This window comes from Pseudopodoces humilis, chromosome 6 (assembly GCF_049639895.1).
Source record: "Pseudopodoces humilis isolate 2021_Gansu_Grassland_sample_001 chromosome 6, ASM4963989v1, whole genome shotgun sequence".
NCBI lineage: Eukaryota > Metazoa > Chordata > Aves > Passeriformes > Paridae > Pseudopodoces > Pseudopodoces humilis.
Genome location: NC_142205.1, coordinates 47904793 through 47928152, shown reverse-complemented (window position 1 = coordinate 47928152; position 23360 = coordinate 47904793). Strand labels below are relative to the sequence as shown.

The 23360-nt window shown below is 45.9% G+C and overlaps 1 protein-coding gene across 2 annotated transcripts; it reads right to left on the bottom strand.

Moving 5' to 3' along the window:
- Positions 1 to 833: 833 nt before the first annotated feature.
- Positions 834 to 23094, bottom strand: CXXC4 (CXXC finger protein 4). Of its 2 annotated transcripts, XM_088056614.1 has the most exons (2): positions 21969 to 23094; positions 834 to 4490 (listed from the first exon to the last, which is right to left on the bottom strand). In XM_088056614.1, exons 1-2 carry the CDS (start codon positions 23064 to 23066, stop codon positions 4446 to 4448), a joined length of 1143 nt encoding a protein of 380 aa, XP_087912740.1. In that variant the 5' UTR covers positions 23067 to 23094; the 3' UTR covers positions 834 to 4445. The 2 variants fall into 2 exon arrangements, with proteins under 2 accessions (XP_087912740.1, XP_087912739.1); XM_088056613.1 differs by lacking the exon at positions 834 to 4490 and having other exon boundaries at positions 21837 to 23094.
- Between the last annotated feature and the right edge of the window lie 266 nt (positions 23095 to 23360).

The window sequence follows — 23360 nt, the reverse complement described above, 5'->3', positions numbered from 1 at the left end:
AAGAGCAGACTTTCTGTTGATTAAAGGAATATTCGCAGAAAAATGACGTTCCAAATTTCACCAAAATCAGATGACTTGCTTGTCACGAACCTTCCCACCTATCTGAAGCTGCTTCAATGCTGGCAAGTAGTATGGGGAAACAAAATGTCAAGAGGAAAACATTTCTTTAGCTATGTATAGTTTTTGAGACAGATAGAGAGCTGAACTTTGAACTGAAAAGCTGAACTGAGTAAAACGGAAAGGAAGATAATGTTGTCATTCTCTCAGAAACCAGCTTTGTAATTCCAAGTACTTCAACAGCAATGGGATGACCTATCCTCAGGACTATTGTTTGTTGCAAGAGCTACAGATGAGATTTCATCTTTGCATGCTTCTCCATACAAAGCTAACTGCTAATTTATCACATCACCCTCGCTAGTCCACTCTTTTTATACAACACAGGTCTGCATTAATGGGTTAAAGACTGTTCTGTAATCAGTCTTGCTCCTACTTCACTAACCTTTCATAGCCTCAAAATCTCAAAGTAACATTCCTAGTCAAAAAAAAGGCAGTATTTTTTTTTCTGCTATTTTAAAAAATCCAGAGTACAATGTTACCTTCAGTTACACAACTTATGGGGTTTCCATCAATTGCCAATTGAGAAGGAATAAGCTCTGTGGCTATTGTACCATCACTTCATAAGCATTCATTCCCATACGCAAGACTGAGGTCAGCATTTGGACCTTCTTGCTCATTTTGAGGGTTATTTTGTAAAAGAGGTTTTCTTTGTTTAAGATCCCACAAACAGGACCTGTTTATGGAAAAAGAGAGATATTTTGAATACTAAAGTCCTTTATTCAACAACACAGAAATATCACAAAAACAACTTTACTGGGCAAATTGAATGTTTTTATACAGTTTTGTACATGCCCCATAAGTGATTACTTTTTCATAAATACACTGTTTTCCAAAACTGTTTTTTTTCCATAATTGCACAAGCATACATACACCTTACACAAATATCTATTAGAAAATTTAATAGATAACTGCACAGTTCAGAAATAGGAGAACACTGTGAAAGGAGTACATTTCTGTGGCCCATGTTTCTGAAAATACCATCCTAGTTCCCTGCAATTGTGAAAATGGAGTACTTTCTAACATAGGAGCTGTCTTTTGTTCACTAAGAATACAGTAGAGCTCAGCGTGAAACTGCCAAATTTAATAAAAACAAAATCTGAAACATTTAGCTGTTACATGAGAACCCACTGTTTGATATCACTATGCATCTAACCATGATCAAAGACCCACTACTGCTTTTTGCTGAATGCATTCAACCCTGAATGGTATGTTCATTTAACTACTTTCTTTCTTCATTATTTGATTACAGATATAGCCCGTTTAAAGACTTTACATTCTTCAACATTAATTGCAGGACTTACATACCAGGGGGTCTGTACAAAAGGGAGTATTTTCCCTCATAGGGAGGGTCTGTTATTAATTGACAGAATGGGTACGTGTGCCTCCCTTTCAAGCTTACCATTTTTCATAAGTTTATCTGGGGTATGCCAAAAATGCTTCCACTAGGCTTAGCGCTCACACCTAGACACCTAGACAGAAAGAGTTCTGCTTTTTTTTTTTCCCCACACACTTTGTTTTTTTTCAGCTTTTCACTGTGAGAATGAAGAACAGAGAAGAATACAAATTTTCACACTGGAAAATGGTATTGGACCTCGTGAAAAGCACAAAGTTTGGTAATCAGAACTTGACAATAATCCGATTGACAAATACGTATATAAATGGGGAGGGGTGGGGAGGGCAGTGGGGAGAGACAGGCCAGAAAACGGATTTCCTTCTTCAAACATCACTAATTAAAATGCTCTATGCGTACTACATCATATAAATACTGTTTCAGCAGAATCTAAAAACCTGATGGTGCAAAGAAACAGCATCCGAAACGAAAACCATGTGGGTAAATCAAAGAAAAATCACCTCTCATTCATTTTCATTAATTAACAGGTATGCTTGTTGGTGTGTTTAACAATTTCGAATTGACATGTAAAACACCACAATTACAATATACAGATCCATCAGTTCTTTAAAACAAAACAACAAAACAAAAAAAGGAACCACAACAAGACATGCAACATTAGGGTATTAGACAGTAAGTACATTGCTATGAGTATCTTTGTACACCTAATGTAGCCTGAACTTAACTTTGCCTCTGCTTCTGTAAGAGCAATGAGAGTTTTCCAAAGAGCAAGGCAAGCTTACCAGCCAGATGTGCAAATAAGGCTTCAGTTTGTAAATTGATCAGCACTTTGGTAGAGAAGATCTTGCAGAGCTCATATTGGTCTAGTGATCAGTAACAGAGGTCCCTAACCAAAAAGTCTCCAACACAAAAAAAATCCATACACAGCTGCCATACAAACAGACACAAAGCTCATTGAATGGGCATTGGATGAATGTTCAACTGAGGATCTCACAAACTGTAAGAGGGGCACCATGATAGAAGCATTTTAAGAGTGACATTCCACCTCTGAAGCCATGTATGTGACGTCATACGATGCAAGGCCACAGACACGTGCACTGACCCTAAGTTGAGGATGCAGGTGTAAGCCCAGCCCAACTGTGCCCTCCAGTTACCCTGGGTCACCCACACTCTGCTGGTCCTGCTGGCACACACATGTGACCTCAGGAGGTTTCTCCTCCTCCACCTCTTGGTCTTCACTTTCTGGGCTGCTCCCAACACCTACCAGCCCTCAGTTGCCAAAGCTGGCGTCTTCCCCACCTGCACAGGTCCCACCCTGGAGCATTCCCAACCCATGCCTTGTGCTTCACCAAGTAAGTGTGACCAGGGGCCAAAGGCTCAAGTACTTAGCAAAAACTGGAGAAAGTGCTGAAACAGTAGATTTGCATGTGCTGTGCAACATTACCTGGTTATTTCCATGCCCAGCACCTTGTCTGTGAAATTACTGGTAGGCCTATCTCGTAAAAAATTATAAATCTATCAAATACATGGCACAACAGCATTCATTTCCTTTGGTGGCATGGCCATCTCGCTTGTGAGTGGTATGACAAAGCCAAGCAATAAAAAGTAATGATCAACTGATAATAAGTATCCCTAAGTAAAGAATCCTCCATATTTTTTACGGCACATCAGCTATATCCCTCTGTGTGCTGCCTTTCCACGGAGTAGACATTTCTTCCATACAGCTAGAAAAGGAAGAACGGCAAAGCATTTCTGTGGGGGCCTAAGGGACCAGTCATTCAGCAGAGCCGAGATCAGTGGACCAAGAAACATGTGGGAGAAATGGTCTTTTTTTAAAAGCATTAAAAAAAAAAAAAAAAAAAAAAATCCCAACATTTTTATACCGCAAAAATATCCAGGCTTTCAAAACGAACACAAGTGCGAGTGAGACCTAAACCAGTCCAACTGTCAAAACTCACTTAACTGTGAAGAGCTCCACCTGAACCAAAAATACAGCATTCCACTTTATAAAATATTTACTCCATTGACTGAAAATGTTACATAAGATCTTGCAGGTGAAGGGTAATTAAGCTGAGTCATTGTTTTTCCTAAGGTCTCATACTCTGTTTTGCATCCTAGAACAACCTTTATTTAGACGACTAGTTTTGCACATCCACCTATGCCGGGCACTCCAGCTCAGAGCACAGTGAAAAACAAGTCAGACACTAGACAGCATTTTTGGATAGATACCCCTCTGTAATGCTCCTTTGGAAGCAATGCAAGTGCACAAACCACTATTCTAATATAGTGCTTGAAAGATTAATTTTAAGTGTTACGTCTTCCCCTCTCACAACACCACGACAGAAGGTAATTGCTAGATGCGTCACAATCTTTTTATCTTGGAAAACTTGGCATCAAGTCTCTATGGAAGGATGCATGGTAAAACAGTGCTGCTGTTGCTGCTGCTGCTGCTAAACAACTAGCAAAATAATAGTTAAAGCTAGAATTTATTGCTCCGGATTTAATTTGCAGAACCACACTGTTGTGTACAAACCGTTTATCTCCATTGATGCTCAGACATGATTGTCTCCTTGTGTCTAAACACACAAAATACAAGAGGCTATCTGTACAGTTTACAGTACTGAAACACATATATTTGAAAATGAAGTATAGATATGTTACTTTTCAAAGATACATGACTTTATAGCAGGGGTTTACCCAAACTTTTTTTTTTTTTTACAGCCACTTTAAAAATAGACAACAACTTCACTAGTATAGCTAAGTTACATCAAAGAAAGAATCGGTGTAGTGAATGTGAAGAAGCTGGCCAATTCCCCAGGCTCACAGATTTTTGTCTTTTGCTTTTGAGGAAACCCCTATACATAAATGAAAATAGTATCTGAGTATATTCTTCAATGGTGGACTAAGCAGTTTCTTAAAACAAGACTTTAGCTTGCCATTCACTTCGGACTGCCTCGAAAATAAGATACACTACTGCTTAAAAGAACCATCGGAATGCTTCAGCGCTGGGAACAGGTGTTCTCTAAAAAAAAAGCAAGAAAACAAGTTAAGCTTTCTTTTGTGGCATTGGCATACTTGAGTTCTAGTTGTTCTTTTCCTTTACATTTTAGGCATACTTTCAGTTATCTAGGAACAACATGATGCCTCCCATTGCTTGACAATTAATAGAAACATCCTTCTCCAAACACACCACTTTTAGGATCACACGCAATACATCGTACTTGGTATGTAACACACCTAACACACTGTCTCCTCCTTAGTTTGTTAACAAGGTAGTCATGAAAATGCAAACATTGCTAGGAAAAATTTCTGGAAAACAGACAGTGCTTTCAGAATAACCGCACGGTTGTACAGTGGTTTCTGCCTTGACCGGCACACTGGGCACACAGTCATGGCTTGGTGGGCTGTGGGTTAAACACATTTTTGGCAAGACCATGCTCAGGGCAGGGGGGCAGCAAAGGCACTGCTCTGTCACTTGGAAAGCATGCTGTGTCTTCAGACACCTTAGGAGGAGAGGTTGGCATTTTCAAACCTCACCTTGTTCAACATTTAGGCTGCAATGCAGAAAGAACTGAAAACACATCCATGACTTCATTCCAGTGAGGGAATCACCCTGCTGTCTTAGGTGCACTGCCCAGACTGCCCCTGTCCTTTCCTTCACACAGGACCTTGGCTTACACAGAGACAGTCCTGTGTAAACAGAGAGAGCTATTACCCCCCTCCTTCCCCCACCTGCTGCACTCTGAAAGTGATATCCACTTGCATCCAGGTGCCTCCATACACATTTGAGTAGCAGCAAATTCCCTCCACAGCTTTGGAGGCTGAAGGGGCTGAGCCTGCAAAGGCTGTGCCGTTTCTTTGAGGTGCTTCTTGTCCTCAATTTCCTTCAGTCAAAAGATGATGAAAGTGTCCTTGAATCCATGCATCTCAACCCACATGTCTCCCCTCCAGAATTAATGACTGCATGTCCAGGGAGGAGCCCTAACATGACACTCTATCAGTCTGTCCCACCTCCCAAGTACTTGTTTCATTATGAACCACATACAAAACAGTGGTGTTATATCTGAAAAAAAATTCTCCTAAAAGCAAAACTCTGCAAATTTGCAAATAAATTCTTGTAACAAAGAAGTTCTCATGGATTTTGCTGGTGCCACATTTAAGTACCATGTCTCTTTTTGAAAGAATTATTTAATTGTTATTTCAGGGAAGACCTTTTTAATGTTTCCCTAGTTTTTCCACAAAGATCCAACAAACCATGGATGCTGCAGTGTACAATGTGTGTGGTACTTAGTGTCAGAATATTACTTTCTGAATTCCAGGGAACTGCTCATTGGTATGGCATTTATTTTTTGTTGAATAATTAGCCCAGTTTGTGATAAATAGGCTCAAGCAGTACACAGCTTCTCTTTTTGTAAAAGCCATATGAAAGGGGACCTGTTATTGTTATGTTTATTGCTTCTGCACTTGGAAATACCAGAGATCAAAATAATTCTGCTGTATTACCAGAACTCTGACCTGTTGTCAATTCAATATCCACTCCCCCTCCACAAATGTTACACTTCAATAAATCATCCGAAAATTAACTTCCAAGGACAATAAGCTGGTGTGTTGAATATAATCACCCTGACAAGTGTGAGTTCTCTTTGTGCCGGTGGTACAAAAGTAAGAATTGCTCATATCCATCTTTCCCAGTCCCTGTTCTGCCCATTTACATGAGGTGAGCATGAGCACAAGCAGTGACAGAGCACGGCAGCCCTCGCACCCAGGTATGCTGAGGAGAGCTAATGCAATTTCTAGACCATCCACACCAGTCTGTGTGGGCTGTAAGATGGCTGCTGAGAGCGAGGTTTACAGATTTATAATTTATAAAGAGCTTGGCTGCAGACGAGGCTGGAGTTCAGAATGGCAGGAAACAATCGTATAACTAAATTGACCTCAAAAGAACAGTCAAATATGCAAACATATTAAACTCAATACACTGTCTTCACTTGAAAACTAAATGTAATATTCTGCTGTGGGTCCATCTGCCTGAACACAAAACCACAGTTAGACAGAGAGATTTAAAGACGTAGTGACTGAGACAGCTTTTATTTATTTTCTTGCCACATCAGGTTGAGTTACTGTCAGATGTTGTCATATCAGCTGGAAGTAAAGGTGTAATGTCTGATTAAAAGGTCATTCAGACCTTTAAATACACAGAATAGTATTTTTGAAGGGCAAGGCTGTGGTTTAATATGTGTGCTTTTGAAAAACTGCAAGATAAGGAATTTTTGCATCCGTGTACCAAGTTCTAATTAAAGATATACATTTACAATTAAATATCCATTGTGCTAATTACCAATTTGGGAATGAATTATTAATCCACACCTCCACAAAAAGAAAAAAATCTTTTAAAACTGAACAGCTAGATCAAGTTAAATCTAAACCAGTATACGCAATGAAATAGATAGATTTCACGGCTCCAAGAATCAAGGTTATTTCCAGACAAAGAGAGCCCGTTCAGAGGTTCAGCACACCAACACACAAGTTTAAGTGCAATGACCATCTACCGCCTGGCTGTACAAATACAGCAGTCTCAGCTGGGGAGTCAAACTCTCGGCAAGATTACAGCGCATTTCTGGATCTCTGTGCTGCCGGTGGGGAATCGTTATCCTGAGTGACAGGAAAGACAGATCCCCCTGGAAGCATAGGGAGGGGTGGTGAGGAGCAGAACCAGAGTTGATCGGCGCCGTTTTGCTGTAAAAGCCTTCACTGCTCGTGCCGGTGCAAATGCTGACAAACGGCAGGCTTGCTCTCAGGAGGATGCTCAGAAACCTGCAGCCCCGGCTTCTCCAATCAGGTAATGCCATAAAGCATGGCACTGGAGAGGATTTATCCCTACATAAACCCGGGGTGAAATGTCCTCCACACTTTCAAACTTTCTATTCTGCTCCCTATGTGCCAGCTTTCACTGTAGAAGAAATAGCTCGAATATTTGAAATCTGAAAATCTAATTATTGCCTAGAAAAATGAGCTTCATATAGGGAACCAAGCATGCTACATTTTTGGAAGAGAAGGTAAAAAACAGGCAACAGAAACCAGCAGAAAATCTCCACAATTAAGCAGAAAAACGATACCTATGTTTCTGTCCTGGACGCCCCACAGGGAAATGTAAAAGCAGACCCTTGCTATACACAACACATGAAAACAGCATGCTGGCAGGAGCTGTGAATTCTTCACCAAAGTCTGTTTCAACACCTGTATTTTCACAGCAAAAGCACTCATTAAAGAAGGATGCCTCCCACTGCCCTCTGGGGTGACCGACTGACGGAGCAAGGCATGGGATGCCACATTGGAATTTGCTCCTCCAAGGCCCGCCTGCTTGCCCAGCCCTTGGCGAGCTCAAGCCTACCACACCTGCCAGAGAATCCTCTCTCCTCAGCTGAGTCTCACAGCCACCTGAAAGATGTGATACAGAGACAAGGAATCAGGAAATTTGGCTGTACCTGCTTGGGATGCTTCTGCTGCTTAGGGCGCAGGAAAAATTCAGAACTATCTAACCAAGACTCACTATAAGTCACCGCTATTACTATTTTCTACAAGGCTGGGCATCATTTGAGTTGAGGTGAACCACATTCAGAAATAAAATAGAATAATAAAATATATCAGAGCACTACATGATTATGACCTAATACTTTACCAATGTCAAAAGATGCTGCATTATGTAAGAATCCTTTGATGTTTGATCCATGAGCAAAAATCCTACTCTCATTGAAGTAAACTCACATGTTGGCTACAGCAAATTATTAGCCAGATGTGGCATTCCTCATTCCTCTTGAGGAGCCCTGGAAACAATCCAGCTCAACAGAGGCTCTCTGGGAAGGATATGGCAGCTTAGGTATGTCCAATAGAATCTGGGCTATCTGGTGGTCTTTACAGAGACCTATACAACCACAGAAAGAATTAATTAATCTCAAATTCACATGGTAAATGACATGAAACTGGTGGATTTCCCAAAGCAGCGGGATTGGTGCTAGCAACACAGGGAAAACTGAGCTTACCAAGATCTGCAGATAACCCAACACGAGCTTCTCAAGCTGGAGAACAATCCCTTCTTGAAATGCCTTGCACAAGAGGAGCAGTTTGGCCTGGCAGGCTATATACATATATATACACATATATGTGTGTGTCTATGTATATCTCAATATATCTATATATATTGAGAAAGAGACATATAATCACATATAGAGAAATCTGGTGCTCTGTGGTGGCCAAAATGATTCAGGTGGGAAGTCCTGGCCCCTGTGTGAAATGCAATTTGAACCAATCAGCAGCCCAGCCAAGCAAACACTGATTATCACTGGCCATAAACCAGTGCTGGTATGCTTTCCTTACACTGTGTGAATGCAGCCTGTGCACCTCATCAGTCTCACAGAGCCCACATGACCACCAACAGGAAAGCAAACTGGCCTTTACTTCATGTCACACCTTGTACTGCTAGTGCCACAAGCTAATTCAGGTGTCTGATGGTCACCCTGAAAATGACATCAGCGATGCTCATACATTAACAGTGCAGACTCTGGTGCAAATTCAAAACTCACTTTCTATCCCCAAGTTCCCTCTCTTGAAAGACCCTTCCCCAGACAAGAGCTGAGCCCAGGGCACACTTGGTGGTACAGGCACAGTCTCATTGCTGGAATGGAGCTGTGTCACAAAGTGACGGGCTAAAGCCCAGCAGAGGGATGCCGTCTCCTGAACTGCAGAACACCGTAAGATCATAGAATGGTTTGGATTGGAAGGGCCCTTACAGATCACCTCCAACTCACCTGCCATGGGCAGGGACACCACCCACTGCACCAGGTTGCTCAAATCCCCATCCAACTTGGCTTTGAACACTGCCAGGGATGAGGCATCCACAGCTTTTTTGGGCAGCCTGTTCCAGTGCCTCACCACCCTCACTATAAGGCATTTCTTCCTAACATGTAATCTCTAAACCTACCTTCATTCAGTCTAAAGTAATTTCTCCTTTTCCTACCACTATGTGCTCCTGTAGAAAGTCCCTCTCCAGTTTTCTTGTAGGCTCTCTCCAGAAACTGGAAGGATAACCATCTCCTGAACCACAGAGTATCAGCATCTCCTGACACGCAGGAAAGCAGGTGGAAGATGCCATGTGTCCTGCACCAGCCTGCTCTGCCACTGGCAAATACAGTCTGGACAGCATCTCCTTACTTGCCTAAATGCTAAGCCACCCTGAGAGGAAAACAGCCTTTCAAAGTATCTTCAGCCCACTTTGTTCCGCTCATAAATATACATTACCTACAGCAATGACTGGGGAAAACCTCATGATGCTCAGATTCAGCTCACACAGTCTCCTTGAACGTTTTTCTTCAGGCAAGGAAGCTTGGGGGCAAGAAACTAGCATGTGAACTGCATCCCCTGGAAATGCAGAAGGAAAAAGCAGAGCCCAGCGTGTGGCACGTTTTTCCCAGCTGCTCCGCTGCCTGTCCTGGAGGAATGCCAGGAGACCCACCACGCTGACCCGGCACCGAGGGGGCCAGCTGTGGCTGCAGGAGGATGAGTGGATGAGGCTTTGGCACACACGTGCACACCAGCTGGCACAGGGGAGCTCCCTGCAGGAATAGCCCTCGCCTCAAACTCCCGGCATCCTCCCACCCAGCCACAGGCCCAGGGGAGGGATGTGCTGCCCCAGCTCTGGATGAGGTGTGAAACAGTCCACGAAGCTGCCGCTCCCCACAGCTGCCAAAATCCCTGGCTGCCCACCAACGCTGTGCTCCTGCTCTCTGTACGTGTTATCAGGCAGTAACAGATGTCCTCTAATAACAAGCTTATTATTGGACTTAGCAGATAAAAAGGGACATGTACGCTGGGTGAGAAGCCTGGTGGTGAGCTTTCTTCCGCAGCCCACCTTAAAATATTTCTCCCCATACCTGAGCTACAGGCCTGTCTCCCTTCATACCAAGGATGAGATTTAACATTTATTTTAAAAGTCAGCTTTATTTGCTCCGAGAGGACACGCATCTGCATGCTGGCAGTTATTTTTCCACTTGCGCTGCATATCTCTCAGGCTGTATTTGAGACAAACCAGATTTAGAACATACCAGATTAGGAAAACTCATTTGACTTTCTCTGCTGCCAGCTCCATCGAGTGAAAAGTAAACCTCTGCCACAGGACATTGCAAGTGGAAATTTTAAAAATGTACTCCGAAGTCAGGGTCACGGTTTGAAAACCCAGCTCTTTTCAAATAGCTCAGAGGTAACTTTAGGAGATTTCAGTGGAGTCAGCTGGGGAATAAAGGATTTGTGCCAACGGCCACGGAGACCTGCCACTGTACAGCCGGATCCTGCCACTTGGACTTGACATCAGCAGCAGACCATAGCTCCCCAGCCAAATCAATAGGATTAGTCAGAGAAGTAATGTGTTTCTCCACGGTAGAAAAAAGGAGCAAAGGTATCCCTCATTTACATTCACTGCACACCACAGTTTATTTTATATATTAAGGTGTTGTTTTTTTTTACTATAGAGATGAGATCAAATCTGGGGGAATGGGATCTCGATCTGAAAAAATGCATAATGCCATTGGGGAAAACAGACGGCAACTACAGATCAGAAATCATCAGGAATCCAGACTAACGCTGTCAAAGGAAAAAACAGCTCAGCCCCAGCAAATATTAGTGACGGAGCCCCTGGAGCCCCTTTCAATGCCGGTGAGCATCACCTTCAGCTCTGCGGAGTGCAGCTCACATGCTCCACCATCGGCCTCAACAGCCCCAGGGGTCAGCTCGAGTCACTAAAGCACCGCAGCGGTGCGCAGAGGGTACCGGCACACGGATGCAGGCAGAGCGCTGGAAAGGAACACATCTGCTCTGCCCATCCCCTCCCAGGCTGGGAATAGCTGGCTGTGGACGCCTTCCAGCGCACTCCCTCCCTTGTGCCAGTGCAGCCCTTTTGGCCAGCGAGCCGAGGGACGGAGCCAAGTCTCCACCTCCGCCGTCTCGCTCGCTCCCGAGGGCAGCACGGCTTGGCCGCCGGCTTCCCCGCGCCTGGCATCCCGCTCCCGGGGCTGGCAGCGCCGGGCCAGCCGGCCCGGGAGCTCCTCCTGCCATCTGCCGCCGGGCTCCAGCTGGCCACACTCCGGCCTCAGGCGGGGGCTCCTAATGGCCTCCTGGCAAAGGCAGCAGGGAACGGATCAGAGGTTTGGCTTCTCGGGTTAAGGGTCTCCCACATCTCACTGCCAAAGGGACTCTTTCCCCGTGTCTACGTCTCTCTAGAGCAGCTCATGCAGTTCCTTCACTTTTCAGCTACCCCTGTACCTGAGGGTGGAGCTCCTAAGTCTGCTGGAGTGCCTACTCAGCTTATGTGACTATTCTGCTTTTCTTCATTTCTTATTTGCATTCCAGCAGCATATGTAGACCTCAGGCAGGATGAGGGATTGTTTCTGTTGGTTCTGCCTGCCTGGCCTCTCAACCAGTAGGTCTGGCCTGTCTCCTGCTTTTTCAGGAACTGGGAAGGGCTCATATAAGTTTTAAGAGTGTTACTTCAGAGCCAAAAATGATACTAAGCAGGTCAGAAAAGGCATCATTCAGTGCTCCCACACCGACTGTGGGAATTAATATCAATAGTCAAATGCTTCATTAGCAAAAAGCTGAAAGCTCTGTTACTGACAAAAGTTCTATAGAGAAATTATTTGATACAGGTTTGTTACCACAATGCAACATAAAACCCAAGCCTACAATGCACAAGACACTAAAAACGAAATATCCACACCTGCAACTGGCTTCTGCTTTTGCCTAGGACCTGTCTGGTTACTTCTGCTGACTTCTCTGTCAGACACTGTCAACTAGAAGTGTGCCTGCCTACTGCAATGGATGTACCACGTGCATACACCTCCCCCTCTCTCACACACACACTGCCATTCACCTTCTCCCTAATCAAATCTCTGTGAAGACCATCCATCAGCCCCTATCATTTATCCTTCCCACACACACCAGCTCACAAAACAGAATTATTCTTGTTAACATTCATTCCATTAATGAGAAATCCCTGCTGGTTCATCATCCAGTGGTACAAGTCTTTGCTCTCACAGGCTGACATCTCTATCATCCTCCAAACTGCTGCCCTGGGGTACAGTAATCTCTTACAGACTGGTCTCCAAGCAGAGGAGAGGCACGTTTCTCAGTACCAAACCTAAATTTAAATCGCTTTCGCCTTAAGCTGCTGGGGCTTCAGTATCTTTTTCTCCTGCATGGAACCTAAAATCAGCTATGATGCCTCATTGGTTAGCTAACTGCTTCTGTCCTTTGGGATTTTTCATATGCTGTTGATAAAAGAGCCAGTGAAAAATATATCCATTAAATTCTTGGTCTCTGCTTGCTTGTATCTTTTTCTGCAAAGCTCACAAAAAAAAAAAAAAAGGAAGGAGAAATACAGAAATCCATCACTCCAATGCACCACTTGATATCTGGACTGAGTGTAATCAACCAATGCCTAAGACTCATCACAGGTGCCAGTTTGGCTCTCTCGTAGCCAAGCATCAAGGGGACCACCATGTATTGTCTGACTTGATGCAGGAAGAGGAGCAGCAACACAAACTCCTATACAACAGGTCACCACAATTCCTGACAGGTGAGGGAAACAATACATTGTAAATGGTTTTGAATCCCATTCTTCCCCATGGGTGTCTTCTGAAATTTGCAAGGATGACAATTAAGACACATCCCAATAATTATTTACATGACACTCTGACTGACCTCCACTGGACTTTGACCTCAATTTACTCTACATCAGCTTCCAAGCAACCAGCCAACCATTTCACCACCTCCCAGAGCTCAGCTGAACTGGTAATTTAGAGGGAATAGGTTTTACATAATTTCTAAGATGGTGTCATCGAGTCCTCTCTCAACCCCTGCCATGTGGGTCACACAACCCTTCCAAATATATTTTTCTCCTGTTTTTTTCACTCTAAAATGAAAAGCTTTTTTTTTTTTTTTTCACTAATACTACTCACTTTGGAGACCACATATTTAAGAATGTATATTCCTTGCCTCTCCTTTTCTGTTTCCAACCTCTTCAATTGCCTCTCGCTCTGCCCTCCTTGTAGCTTCTACACAGACTCTGAGAGCGCTTCAGCTCTTTTACAAGCCTGTAGCTGCCAAGGCTGCTGCACCCAATCTCCAATCCCCCACCACAGTTAGGATGTGCAGAAGGACAAATGTTACTGAACTGCAGCTGTTTTGTAGCATTTTTTTTCATGACAATGGGGCAAATTCTTTGTGCTAACATAGTGCCAGATTGATATGCTGTCAGCATGCTCCAGCTTTCCTAGGAAACATAGCACACACCACCAAAGAAACCTTTAAGACTAAGAAGTCCTCGTGCAAGAAATCATAATTTTCAGCCTCTCCTTTGCATGCTTCCCCTCTCTCTTGCACATCTGTCAGCTCTTCTGTATGTATGCCTTTATCATTTTCTTACCCCTTGAACAACTTGTTTGGATGACAAGACTCCACCCATACCAAATGCTCACCCTGATATCCAAATTCTCTTCACAAACTCCAGTCAATTTTTAAAAATTAATTAAAGAAACTGGTTTGTGGTATCAACAGTGGCATGGGGAAAGCCCTGCTTACCCTCGTTAAGGTTCCCTTCAGCTCTGTGAAATCTTGGCCTTCCCCTGCAGTAGTTTTGGAAAGATGGTTACTGGTGAGCTCTTCAATTGCCTCACCTGAATTTGAGTAATTTGAGTAATTTATTACTCATAGCAGCAAATACAACTCATGCTCTTCTCAGCAAGGGAGATGTCACTGCATCTTCAGCCCTACCACTGCACCCTTCTGTGCTCAGTCTGTCCCATGGTAACTGAGTCACCCCTGTGGAGGAGCAGGCATTCCCTCACTGAGGCTTCACACGTTACAACCAGCCCTCAGCCACTCTGGAATCCTCCTCTGCTTGAGCACTCTGCAGCTCATCTTTCCTCCTCCTCTGCCCTCATCTTAAGTGGTAACCCTCCTGAACTTCCTTGGATTTACCCCATTTTCCAGTATTTATTAAGTTCTCTCCACCTCAAATTTTAATACTGCTTCTCCACTTCCTAAACCAGTGACTAATCTCTCTGATCTCTGTCATAGATAGTTTCTTAGTCAAATATATAGAAAGATAACTTCCAGTCAAATCAAGTCTGATACCAGCTAGTGGGGATCCTACACAGAAGTACAACAGACACCATGACCACAGCAGTCTGGAGCAGAAAATAATATTGTCCTGAGAAAGGAGAGGTGCAAAGTTTTAAAATGCCCAGCACTTCAGAGATTGAGATAAAGAAAAATACTGAGTAGAGCAGGAAAAAAATAAGATCCTATGGTGAGTACAGGAAAGGCACTTGATGAGTATGCTGCCTGACAAGAACACTGCATCCGGCATGACCCAGGCTGCCTTTATTCCTTTTACATTCTCATATCTCACTTGGCACCACTGTCTGCTTAAATAGGAAGGAACAGAGGAATTCTGGAAAACTGAAAAAAAATTAAACAGGCTTCACATATACCTGGCTATGGATTTTTATAGTGTTAATTAAGAGGATGCAGAAGAGTTGCAGGGAAGAGAAAATATTTCCCATAATGTCTGAGAGTAGAAGTTAACAAGCCTGCTGGGATCTTTTTAGCCCCTGCAGAGCTAAGGCTTCAACATTATTAAATGGCTGTCGCATCTAAAGTATGGTGCAACATAACTCAACGCACAACAGAAAGCACAGGATGCTGAAATGGGGGATGACTTTAGATTACACCGCAGAGTAATTCAGTTTCAGGACAGGTGTTTGCATGTGACTGAACAAGATACGACTATGGAAAACAATGAAAGTACCCAAAAGAAGAGAGAAGGCGGATATGCAGTCAGGGCTCTCAAATGGCAAAAAAAGCAGCAAAGGAAGCCACATGCTTCAAGACACTGTGGTTCAGTACAATCATCCAAGCAGCTGAGCTATCAAAAACACAGACTCTACAGAAGCAGAGAAACGCTTTCCCTGGGTGGTGGTACTCCTCAGGAGACATGGTGTCTGCTGCCAGTTTTTAAGCACGTAGTTGATGGCTTGAGAATTATAGCCACCAAGGCTACAGTGACACAAGTTACTTATTGCTCTCAACTCACTTGGGTATATCCAAAAGGCTTATCTTAAAGCCTTCCCCTCTGCAAGGAGCAGCCATTTCCCATTGCAACCAGTGATCAAAAGGATTATGCTGTATTTGATGAGTCTTTAAGGTGTATATCCTAGGTTTGCCTGCTTAGAATTATTTCACCAAACCTAACCCTTACAATATATGCATGTTAAGAGCTGGAAGACTACTCATTTTCTTTTCAACACTATGAATTTTTAGGATATTTGGAGAAGACCTGCTCTGTGTCATAAATGCATGACACAATATACAGAAATTAATATCAACCTTTTTTTTAACTCTCTCTGGGGCACTTTTCTTTGAAAACCCAAAAAGCAGTACCATGGTGTTGCTTTCTGAAAGAAGAAAAAAAAAAAGTTTCTCTTCCCCTTCTTTCCCCAGTATTAAGGGATTGCTTGCTGACATGCTAATCCATTCTCCAAGTGAGCAAGGTCTTCCCTGACTTCAGTAAAGGTGTTAGGTGTGCACTTAGAAAACAGAATTGCATGGAAAGTGGCCCCAAAATCTGATAATATCCACATACATGAACAAGCAGACAAAAAATCAAGACTGTTCCTTCCTGTTGCCCACTTCTTATCAGTGGCATGTAGCATGACATTCACATATCTACCAACTTAAACAAAGTCTCCCTATATGATGTGTATAGTCTACAACAATTTGTACAAACACAGAATCGTGTTTGTAAACACAATGATTTTCCAAACATCCTGTAGCTGGCATAGGACTCCAAGTCATGATGGGTTTATGTACCTCTAACTGAAATATCTAGTTCAAAGTGACCTAGACGATTTGGGGGAAAAAAAGAGGAAAAAAAATACAGTTATTTTGCTAATTACTGCACAAAACACCCCCAAACCACCCTCATTCATCATCTTTCTCATGACACATGCAGCTTGCCCAGCCTAAACAATACAAAGAGATTTCATTATGACAGCTTAAAAAAATAGACTAACCAGTCACAACACTGAAATCCAGGGTCTGGCACAGACTCTTGATGCCCCAAGTGCATAACCTATACTAGAACAACTTAGAAAACCATGCAAAGAACTTCTCAGTGCAATCAAAATTCAGAACCATCTCAACCAGTTAACCTCTCTTACCATACGGACAATTTCATTAGCAAACAATCATAGTCCAATGACTTAAAGCAAGCGAATTTCAATGCAAGTAGAAAACAGAGTTTATATGAAAGAGGCCGTTAAGTCCCTGACTGGCCTACAGTTTTCCAGAATTTCTTGAAATTCTGTTCAGTTCAGTACCAAATCCCATCACTAAGAGAGTTTCTTAGGCAGAAGCAACTTCATGTTTTGCCCCACCTTTAACAACAGTGTGCACAGTCTATCAAGCAGCTATTTATACTCTGAACAGTAATGTCATGGGGTTTGGGCACTTTCTCTGCTTTACAAGTATCACATGAGGAAAGGGAAACAAAAACATATGAAACGGTAAACCAGGCACCATCCAACCACATTTTAGAGGAAATCAAGAAATTTCAAAGAACATCAAGGAGACCAAAAGTTTGTCTCCTCTGGGCTCTAAACATATTCCTCCACCCTGTGACTCCCACCAACTGTAGCGCATTCCTGCCTTGCAAGACAGAACCTAAGACAGAAGGTTAATTCTCTTCAAGGAGATTTCTGAGCAGCAGAGATCAGGCACTGGTGAGCAAAGATGTAGCTGCTCTGGTCTCTGCTGGAGGTGGCAGTAGGAGGCCTGGTGTTGTCCCCAAGAACCTCCAGAGGTCAAAAGGAAAACTCATCACTGAACGTATGTTTATCCCAGATATGCAGTATCTGAACAAAAATGACAAAACCTCATGGCAAAATGAGCAACAAAGGTCAGATCTTGCGCTGCCTCTCAGTTCCTCCCCTCCCTGCTCACTCTGTCACATCAGGATCATACACCACGTTGGAAGCCCCAAGCATGAGCATCACAGTCACGCAGTGAGGGCTCTCTTATGGTGCTAGCAGCCAGTTCCAGCACCAGGCACATTCCCTGCAGGCTCAGACCCACAAACAGAAGAACAAGAGAACCCTGGCCAAGCACCAGGGGCACAAACAAGGAGGAAAGAGGGAAAAAAGCAGCACTCAGGGCTGATCAGGGCTTTGCAGCCAATGCCAATGTAAATTGCGCTCGGGGCAGACGGCAGTTCTTGCTCCAGCTGTAAACGCCCGGGAACAAGGACTGCTTTTTTGCCCTTTTGCAAGGCGTTTAACACATGCACACAGGGAGCCTCGGCCAGATGGAGAGCTACGAGGCAGTGGCAGGAAGAAGAGACAGCCTGTCACAGAGCCGTGCTGCTGATGTTTAGTGATGAACGGCAACACGAGCTACAAGGTGGTCTTCCTTTCTACCTTCCAGTTAGCCCGTTGGATCGTGTTAGCCGCCTGCTTCTTATCAGACTTTACAGTTCCCCCTCACCACCGCTCAATTCCATCATGCCGTCACTTAACTTGTGCATGTAATTTAAAGCCAGATAGACGGCGGGGAAATTGCTTCCTCTGAGGCCCCTACTAATTGACCCCTATCCACAGAGCTCAGCAGTCTTCCCTTAACAGCGCTCGCACGCGCTACCGCAACACGAAGTGCAAGTTCGGAGGTTGCCAGCGCAGCCTCTCTCCCCTGTGGCAATGCCATATGGTGTTAAGACTTTCAGGATCAGACGCCGTTCCTGCTGAAATCAATCATCACAACCTATCCCTGGAGAAGGCCATCTCAAAATCCCACTGGCTCGACGCGCAGCTCAGCGAGGTGCCTCGGATTGGGAGGCTGGTATTGACTCAATCAGGTTGGTATGCAAACGCTCGCTTTAATAGCGCACATATCAATTAGTTGGGCTGTTACAAAGGGAGCAAGTGGTGCCTGCTACGATGACAGCATGCCTAAACAGCTGATATTTCACATTTGGCAGGACCCTTCAGCCCCTGCCAACGCAAGTCAGCCTCTCTGGCTGAGCTTGCTGCCACGCTAATGAAAATGTGCGCTGGGGCAACTGAGATTCATACACTGAATGGGGTTCACTTAAAAGGATGTAATCTACCGTCAGGCACCTAATCTTCATAACCTGCAACAGAAGTTACAGGCACGTACACCAATCAGAGGAAAATAAGTACTCTCTATGGGTAAATAAAGATTATGTCTCTTTAAACTGATTGTAAATCTGAATGAACACAGAATATACATACACAAGTAGGCAGCGTGCAACATGACGTCAATCTGATTTTTATAGATTTATTATTGCCGTACATAAAATTTCCTAGTAATAATAACATTCTATGAAAAATACTAGAGCATTGGGACACTTTTAATGTGAAAACAGTACAAGAAAAGTAAGAAAAAATAATTCAAGTGTTTTAAAAAAAATGCTGGGCGAGAAGCATTCCATGAAAAATGCAAGGGTCAGGAACTGGAAAGCATTCATGTGAATCTGTCTTCAACCCCATGTCCTATCCTTGAAAGTTATATCCTATGCCTTCATTGCACCAGTAGAAGAGATTTAAGGGAAAAAGAAAGAAATGACAGTTTATTGGCTTTTTTCTAATTTTTCATTTGTTTTTAAACATGGTTCCAACCCCTGCCATAAATCACCCCCACAATTTGCAGCCACGGTTGAGCACAAGTCACGAATCACCTAAGTGTGTAGTGGAATGTAAGCCCCTCAATCCTTGACACATATCCATGGAAGCATGCCTACCGAGGTGCCAGGGGATCATCCCCACAGAGCTGCGGATTCCCCAGAAGCACAGGCCAAATGAGTCACTCCAGCCACTCACTCCGCAGGGAGACTGTCCTTGCCCACCCCCAACACCAACACCGCTGCTGCAGGGCCCTCATGGAGGCCCTGTCACCCTCTGACACCCTTACAGCTGGTGGCCATACAGCCAGAGCACTGATGCTGCACCTGTGCTGTAGGCAGCCCTTCTGTCACTGTATTGGTTAATTTAAGTTTTTTATAAAGAAGAAAGAAGACGTAAGGAAAACAACCATATAAGTCAGTTATTCTTCCTCTCCTCCTGAGAAACGGCACTTCTGTAAAGAAATTAGCCATATCCTGTGACAAAACTTTGTGATGGGCCATGACCTGCAGAGAAGTGATGCCTTGCTGACATTTCCACAGCTGGAAAGAGAAACCTGTTTCCTTCGAGTCACAGTACAGCAGTAGAGGAACTTTTGTGTTTATGTATCTGATGGAGAGCAAGTGGGGGAAAGAAAGAATGAAGAAGAGGTGGAGGCAGGTAGTTATGAGAGGACACAAGTGGCTAATTAAACCATAGGTTTTACTAGTCACAGTGGTTAAACAATTTTAACAGGATGCTAATTCTCATAGCATGCCTGAAAAGTTTTTAATGCTACCAAACACCTTTGTCAGGAGCAAGGTAGTTCTGGAAACGTGCTCAGAGATGCACACAAACCCACAGGAAGATCTGATAATGTACAAATTCGTTTCTTCCAGAGATAGCTCACTTTCTGCACAAATCGATAAACCATCAGGACCTATCATTTATCACAAATATTAAATCCCAGCAGCACCCTGGTTTGCAAGCCTAATGAGGGAACCTGGCACACAAAGGCACTCTCAGTGCTGAGTCGTGTGGGGGGAATTCTCCACGCCTCTGGTTCAGGGAGTCTCTTTTAGGCTGTATTCAGCATTAACAGAGCAGGGCATTAACTATCCTTGTTGCAAACTTGCTGCAGAACCAACAGAGGTATATTATTGAGGAAAACAAGAGCTGAAAACCCAGTCCAGCTTCTATCCCCTGGGAAGTCCATCCTTGTGTTAACGATGCTGGGTCACTATTCACAAAAAAAGAGCTAAAAGGATGCAGAGCTACAAATTAAACTTTCAGCAAGGACAGTTCAGTCTTGGAAGAAGGAATTAATTAGTTGTTTTGATGAGACTGGTTAGGAAAGAGTTAATGCTATCAGCCAAACATCAGTTAACCCCCAAATGTCGCTTTTGTCCCATGGCAGTGTCAATACCAACACTGTTATCTCAATTTATTTAATACAGAACAAATTAATTGGCTCTAAGTGTTGCTTTTTCCCTGGAATCCCTCATCCCATCTCTTCTTGGAGAGAGCTCCTGCAAGCAATGAGCAAGGGAATAAACCACTATGCAAACACACACAGGCGCACACACACAACAGAGGGAAGTTGCAATTTCTCACTTAGTTGCTGATTTCTGTGACTACAAATCTTGGTGTCACCCGCCACAAACTACTCCTCTGTACTAAATCCATCATCCTCGACACCTTCAGACACATCTGAGATGCGTGTCAAACCAGCAACACTATAATTTTAATAATGACAAGGAATTAAGTATGATTACTACTCTTTCCTCTCACTTGTTTCCTTCCCCTAACGATACCATCCAATTGCCATTTTCCTCACGGTTGTGTATTTTGGTTCCCATTGTCTGTCGCGCCCGATACAATAACTGAAATGTCTGCGACACGGGATCTGCCTGTCTCTCGCACGTCTTAGCAAATCTGAAAACCTGTTGTTACAGCTTTGGGGAACACAATACATTGTCAGCTCAGAGGAAACGTTGTAAAAATAATCGCACATACAGTTCAGTCAGAAATCAGTTCAGTCATACCTGTGCTATTCTTCCATTGTGTTTAATACACCACAAGCAGGTTATTTCATAAAAGACATTGCCAAAGAGATCACTTGGGTGCGTTTCACCTACTACTGGGATCCATGGCCCGTTGTCTGTCTGGGACAAACTGCTACCAGCCAGCCTGGAGATGAACTTGCCATTGCTTTCCCTGAACTTCTGACAGCGAGAGCCTGGTGTTCAGCTAAAACTTTCCCTTTCCCACCTCCCCGTTCCTACAAACCTCCCCGAATCGTCATGATTGCCATTAAGTAAAAAGGGAAAAAAAAAAATATAAAGGTAGAGAGAGAATTAAGAAGAAAAGAATAAGTAAAAGAAAACGGAACCAGAGAGCCAGCAGTCTTATGGAAACAGCACGGCAGGTAAACCAGGTTAGCTTCGTTCCGTAAGGGCCACGAGCTGGCGGGGCGGGGGCCGGCGCCCCCCGGCCGTCCCTCCTCGGCCCGGGGCCGGGGGCCAGCGGCCGGGGCCCGGCTCGGCGGGGCGCCGCGGGAGGCGGCGTTTCTCTTCCCTGCGGGGCGGAGAGGGGCGGGCGGCGGGGCCGCGCCGCGGGGAGCCGCGCCCGCGGCGGGGGCTCCCTCAGAGCCTGAAGGAGGCCTCGGAGAAGGGATGCTGCATCTTGAAGCTAGACAAGAAGCACTGGAGGGGCGGGGGCAGGGGGTTGAGGAGGGACGGCGGGAGGCTGGGGAAAAAGAAATCATCTCCTCTGACCTCTAACGAAGTGCCCGGTTTTTTCTTAAGCTCTTCACATTTCCTAAATTTGCAGATCTGGTGTCCCGTTTTGCGGTTCCTGCAACTGCTGCAGACTCCACAGTTGATGAGCCGCTTGCAGGGCACGCACACCCCGCAGCGTTTCCGCTTCTTCTTGGCGGGGTTGCCCGCCCCGGCCCCGGCCCCGGCCCCGGCCCCGGCGCCGGTGCCGCCGCCCCCCCCCCCGCCTCCGCCGCCACCGCCGCCGCCGCCTCCGCCGCCCCCCGCGCCGGCGGCGGCGCCCAGGGCGGAGGCGGGCGAGGCCGAGGCGTGGCTCTGCGGGCAGTCCGCCAGGTTGGCGATCTGGAAGGCGCTGTCTGTGACGGCGGCCGAGGCCGCGGCGGGGGAGTGCAGGGCCGTCATGACGATGACCCCGGGGGGCAGGGAGAGGCCGCCCAGCGCCGGGATGGCCGAGAAGGTGCCGACGCGGTCGGGGAGGTTCATGATCTCGGCTTCGGCGGCGCCGCACTTAAGCTTGTTCATACACTCGCCGGCCAGCGGCCGGCAGTGCTCGGGGGCGAGGGTGGAGAGGAAGTTGCCGTTGGCCATGGGCAGGGCGGGCTGCTCGGCCGGCGGGCAGCCGGGCTTGCCCAGCCGCTGCGAGTCGCTCCGGTGGTGCATGCCGCCCCTGCCGGCGTGCAGCGAGGAGGCGGCGGCGGCGGCCGCGGAGGCGGCGGCGGCGGCGGCAGCGGAGGAGGAGGAGGAGGAGGAGGGTTTCCTCGCGCCGCCCGCCGCGCCGCCGCCGCCGCCGCTGCCCCAGAGCATGGCGGGGGCGGCGGCGGCCGTGGCGGTGCCGCAGGTCCAGGGGGACATGCCGATGCGGGCGGCGGCGGCGGCGGCCGCGCTGGGGAAGATGGGGGTGGTGATGCGGGCGATCTTGGCCGCCTGCGGGAAGGCGCCGCCGTTGGTCTTGTAGAAGGTGGCGAAGGAGCGGTACCTCTCCATCTCCGAGTTGTAATCCACAAGGCTGTTGAGGGCCCCCTCGGGCAGGTGGCTGTCCTTGGGCAGCCCCGGCGCCTCGGGGTTGGGGCCGCTCTCCACGCACACGTTGGTGTTCATGGTGGCCGGGGCGAGGGGGGCGGCGGGGAGGGACGGGACGGGGGGGCTGGGGGCCGGGGGGAGAGGGACGGGGCGGGGAGGGGGGGGGTCGCTTAATCCTCCTCCTCCTCCTCCGGACGCATCCTCCCCGCGGTCGGTGCTTGGCCGGGCAGCCGTTCCTCCGGCATCCTCACGGGAGCTGCCGCAGCTGAAACACAAAAAGTCATTTCCGAGGGGGTGCGCGCGCGCGGGGGGCGCTCACGGCCGCCCACGGCCACCCCGGGGGAGGGGGGAGCACACACGGGTTGGGGGCAC

What these genes read in the sequence shown, in the direction of transcription:
- CXXC4 (XM_088056613.1), bottom strand. Translation starts at nt 23,066, where the DNA reads ATGAACACCAACGTGTGCGTGGAGAGCGGCCCCAACCCCGAGGCGCCG.